General features: G+C 39.9%; 1 protein-coding gene across 3 annotated transcripts; it reads left to right on the forward strand.

Annotated features, from left to right (window-relative positions):
• Positions 1-525: 525 nt before the first annotated feature.
• Positions 526-4,455, forward strand: si:ch211-218d20.15 (uncharacterized). 3 transcript variants are annotated; one of them, XM_067516149.1, is made up of 8 exons: positions 538-1,016; positions 1,260-1,378; positions 2,114-2,174; positions 2,258-2,325; positions 3,194-3,296; positions 3,612-3,730; positions 3,826-3,971; positions 4,059-4,455. In XM_067516149.1, the coding sequence occupies exons 1-8, from the start codon at positions 956-958 to the stop codon at positions 4,165-4,167; spliced, it is 786 nt and encodes a 261-aa protein (XP_067372250.1). In that variant the 5' UTR covers positions 538-955; the 3' UTR covers positions 4,168-4,455. The 3 variants fall into 3 exon arrangements, 2 of the variants coding, with proteins under 2 accessions (XP_067372251.1, XP_067372250.1); XR_010915199.1 differs by lacking the exon at positions 3,612-3,730 and having other exon boundaries at positions 526-1,016; XM_067516150.1 differs by having other exon boundaries at positions 534-1,378; positions 2,100-2,174.

Below are 4,455 nucleotides of genomic sequence, written 5' to 3' on the forward strand. Positions count from 1 at the left end.
ATTTATACAGCTTTATTGGAATTCTGAGTAATCTGTAACAGTGTAAATTAACTTTAAATGGGTCCTAATCTAAGAAATGATTAACCGTACATGTGACATAGAACAGCAAGAATTAGGGTACAAGTTGGCAACTACTGCCACATAAGCAAATAGTGACAAAAAGATTTCCAAGGTGCTATTAACTGAGCAGAAATTATAAAATCTCTCTGGGTGTGGGATCGCTCAGACAAAATCAAAATAAATACATGAGATAATTTTGTCTTCATAAGGACAAAAACTGGAATTAAAAAAAAATCCCTAAAAATGTGAAAGGTACAGATTCTTTATAAAATGAAAATCCCTTAGTAAACTACTTCAAAATGTACCAAATTACAACATTTCTTAAACTTCTTTGTTAGTAGATTTTTTTCTACATATTTCTATGTAGAAAATACCTCTGCTGTAAATGCTGAATCCCACCCAAGTGATCCTGTGCTCTTCATCCCTAAAACATTACATCATAGTGAAAGGCTGGTCCTCAGTCAGTGTGTGGGGGGCTGAGTGGCGTTCGCTACTGCAAATCAGACTGTGTGCACGACTGTTGTTGCAAAGGGCGTGGGCTATTCTATATTTATATATTTCATGTGTCTTCAGCACCTACATGGATTCTCCTGCGGTGATGGATGTAGTCATCGCCCTGCGGTTGCGTGTGAGCATCGTCACCTGCAAGAAAGCGACGAATTACGGATGAAGAACTATTGTGTCGGCGTAGATCTATCCTGCACAAACGTTTGCTACTCGAACGCCCCCTTTGCGATAGATAGTTTCGACCAAACAACACTGAATTAGAACCTTGTCTGTTTTGTCTGGTCTCAACTGGACTATAACGTGCGTTTTAATGACTTCCATGTAGGTTTTCCAAGCGGAACAAATTTAGGTGATTAGGTGTGATAATCACAGCCAGCTGAAGTCAGAAATGGCAGTAAGCGCATCAGAGCCGCTCTGTCAGCCCTGCGGTTACCATCAAGCTTTCAAAGGTAAGTCCCGGCATCACTCACTCGTCTGTCTTTCATGTTGTGGAAGCTGTGTTTGAATTACTTTGCCTCCTGCACTAGTGCATCTGTCTCCTCTCTGCACACTGACCACTCCCCTTCAGCTCTCACCAGCCATACTTCCTTCCCTGGACCTGTAGGGTGACACATATGCACCATTGTTTCAGAGTTTCACAAAATAAGGGGCATGTCATACAGGCCTGCTGATCTGACTGCTTGTCTTGTCAGTGGAACTACAGATGAAGAGACCTCTGATGCCTGTCCAGCTGAGTCCAGAGCAGGTGGGTCTAGAGATGCTGTGTCTCTGTGGGCAACTGGACCTCCTCATCAGAGCACAGATGCAGCAGGTAAGGTAACCTGAGCACTCCCACGGTCGTTGGCAAAGCTCACAATCCTCCCGTCCACGTTCTCTTTGGGTTTCACCGGTTTTCATGTGACTGTAAAGTAAAATTTCACATGAAAGCCACATGTTCCATGGTAAACAAATGCATATAACACACATGTAAGAAATGAGAGTCAGCAGAGAGTCAGTTTCAATCCATATATCCAACTATGGATTCTCCTCATTGGCTTTACTTACTAATTGTCTGGATTTACATGTTACATCCCTGATGGTCATCTTGTAAAAAGAAAAAAAAGCTGATATAATTAGGCAGGAGGAGTAGTGCTGCAAAGTACACCAAACACTCAGCAGGGCTATCTACCCACACAGAAGGAATGTATCATTTACTGTATGTGCTGAAGTGTACGAACAGTAAATAAACCATGCGTGCAAAGGCGATAACATCATTTTTAGCATGTTTTCTGAGTTGCTCAAATTATTTCACTGTACTTCACATCAAACTGCTTGGATGAAAATACTGCGATTGAAAAAAATATTTTTGCCTGGTTCCACTGACATTCTGACCCAATGTCTTTGTGTTTTACTAAAAAAAGCAGCTTTAGACTTGAGGACATCAGGTTAAACATGTAATGTCTCAACATCAGGTTTAGTGTGGAGCATGTTTCTAAGTATTTCCCATCGTTCTGTGTAGATGTTCCTTCTTTAGCCTGTCACATTGTTCACAGTTTCTGTGCTGCAGTTCCAGGAGCAGTTAGGACAAGGCTGCAGCCCCGAGGAGTCAGACACTTTCCAGGCTCAAGGTATCTGTGGCAAAAAATGAGAAGTTTCATTTTGACTTGAATAGCTCTTGCATGTTTGACATGTTTGTTCCATATTCTTAAAGGATCAGAGATTCTCGACCAGATGCTGCAGTGCCTTGAACATCTACCAAAGCCTATGCCACAGCTGGAGGTATCACATCTGAAATATCTTCTAAATTCTATCACACATATATTAGTATCACTGACATCACAGCTCTCTTTAGAGGTGCTTCAAATAGAAAGAGGTAAAGCTTTATTATTGATGTTATAAACACTTCTTCAGATTATATATTTACCATTGTGTCTGTTCTTGTTGCAATTATATTATTTCTATGAATTTCTTGAGCATATGCAAGAAATTCATAGAAATAATCTATTTGCACAGGGGCAGATTTAGAATGTTTTTTATTGGGGGGGTCATGCTCAAAATAGGGTGTCACGATTGGAAAAATAATTTAAAAGGATTTTAAACTCAAATTGAAAAACATTTTTCAAAAAAATTATAAACTGTATATTAATAGTTTAAAAGTATATTGATTAAGTGTTTGTCAAATGGGTAACTCATCTGTCATAAACTAATTTACATTTTATTAACATTTGAGGAGAGGTAAAAATTCATCCATTGCAAGGAAAATCTATCTGACTGCAACTACTAGAAAAATTTAAATTTAAAAAATATATGATACTGGTTTAAATGTACATAATAAAATGTAATCTATAATAATACAGATTCAGATTTGATCAGTTCTCTATGTGCTGAAAGTTCTACAGCGGGTACGTACCACCTTGTCACTCTGGCAGGGGTTGGCCAGTGCCACCCCGGACCCTGCCTCTTGTTCTGCCCTTGATTAGAAGTACATCTTTATAAAACTTACCAAATTACACCGGCTATTTCTTTCCAAGTAACATATAAAATTATCACCAAATGATAGGCAGGTAAAATAGAGCATTACACACGAAGACTGTGATTTCAGATGACCACTGTACTGAAAATCAGCTGGTCTGTGTTTTTTCCCCAGGACTACCTGGACATGGTGGGTCTGTCTGTCATGTTTCCTCGTGTAGAGGTTTTTCTCATTCAAGGCAGCCCCGTGGACATGCTGGAGAGACCACCAATGGATGGTGAGAGAGAAGTACCAGGAGAAAGGAGAAATACTTTCTGTCCCTGATAGTTGTTTAATTATAGGCCTTAGAAAGCATTAAAAACTGCAACAAGTCCAGTTCAAGACCATTTAAAAAGCCAAGCACAAAAACTGTCAAAAGATTTTTCTATCTGAAATACATGACGTATAGTAATTTAAACATGCACAAGCAGCACAGGCTCTTAAAATAGCATAGTAATGATAATTACTATGTTTCAGTCCACTGCCTACATGGAGTATAGTCATGTGATCAAAGCATGTTCCCAAAGATGAACTATCTTTGGTGCTGTTGCAGAATACTTCTTCCACATTGCCAAACTGAACCAGCTCCTAGTCCTGAGTCAACAGCTGGAAGAAGATATCAGGCATCTTGGAAGTCATAAATACATCGCCCACCAGCTCTCCGTTATATATGTGAGAACAATTCCCACCTTTCAGCCAGTCAATGCTGTGCTGTTTATTTTCACTCCACTTAAACGTTATCGGTTTTTAATGTTTCCTCATTGCAGCAAGTCCTCAGTTCTTTCAGGGGAATTCAGGTCTTCTCTGAAATCAAGAAAGATATTGAAGCCAACTTCAAACAGATCAAACAGTCTCTTGTGACAGAGGAAAGCTCCAGACATGAGCCACAGCTGGCTGCTCACTACATTACTTGGTAAGCTAAAATGCAAACGCTCAGCTGGCAGAGATGACAATTAATGCAGCAGCAACTATCTGATGACAAACACCTTTCTCTGTGCAGGATATTAGAAATAACTCAAAGCTTAACGTCAACGGTGTTGTCGTTACCGGAGGGGCTGACAGACGAACTTCACCAGGCCGTGTCCTTCGTGGCACAGTTTCTGTCCTGACTCGCTCAGACAGACGCCGTCGATGAACCCTGATGTTGCGATGTGCCAGGTCCTTCCAGGAGTTTCCTGCATCTCAATGAACTGATGTTGTTAGGACTGTGAAAAGGTGCTACACAATTTGATTCACCCTCCTGTGGGATCAGACTTCATTTACAAATCATGTATGTTTTTATATTGTCATGAAAGTGACCCGTTTTAATCTTTGTGATGAGTCAGCTGCATTCCCTGTTGCACTACTGTTCTAATTTTTTTAACCTAAAATGGTAAAATAAAATTAAATGCAATAGA

This window comes from Channa argus, chromosome 9, assembly GCF_033026475.1.
Source record: "Channa argus isolate prfri chromosome 9, Channa argus male v1.0, whole genome shotgun sequence".
Lineage (NCBI taxonomy): Eukaryota > Metazoa > Chordata > Actinopteri > Anabantiformes > Channidae > Channa > Channa argus.

What these genes read in the sequence shown, in the direction of transcription:
- si:ch211-218d20.15 (XM_067516149.1), top strand. Translation starts at nt 956, where the DNA reads ATGGCAGTAAGCGCATCAGAGCCGCTCTGTCAGCCCTGCGGTTACCAT. An exon ending in TCAGAGCACAGATGCAGCAG is followed by an intron (nt 1,379 to 2,113) that starts GTAAGGTAACCT and finishes TCTGTGCTGCAG; the next exon opens with TTCCAGGAGCAGTTAGGACA. An exon ending in ACCAGCTCTCCGTTATATAT is followed by an intron (nt 3,731 to 3,825) that starts GTGAGAACAATT and finishes TCCTCATTGCAG; the next exon opens with CAAGTCCTCAGTTCTTTCAG.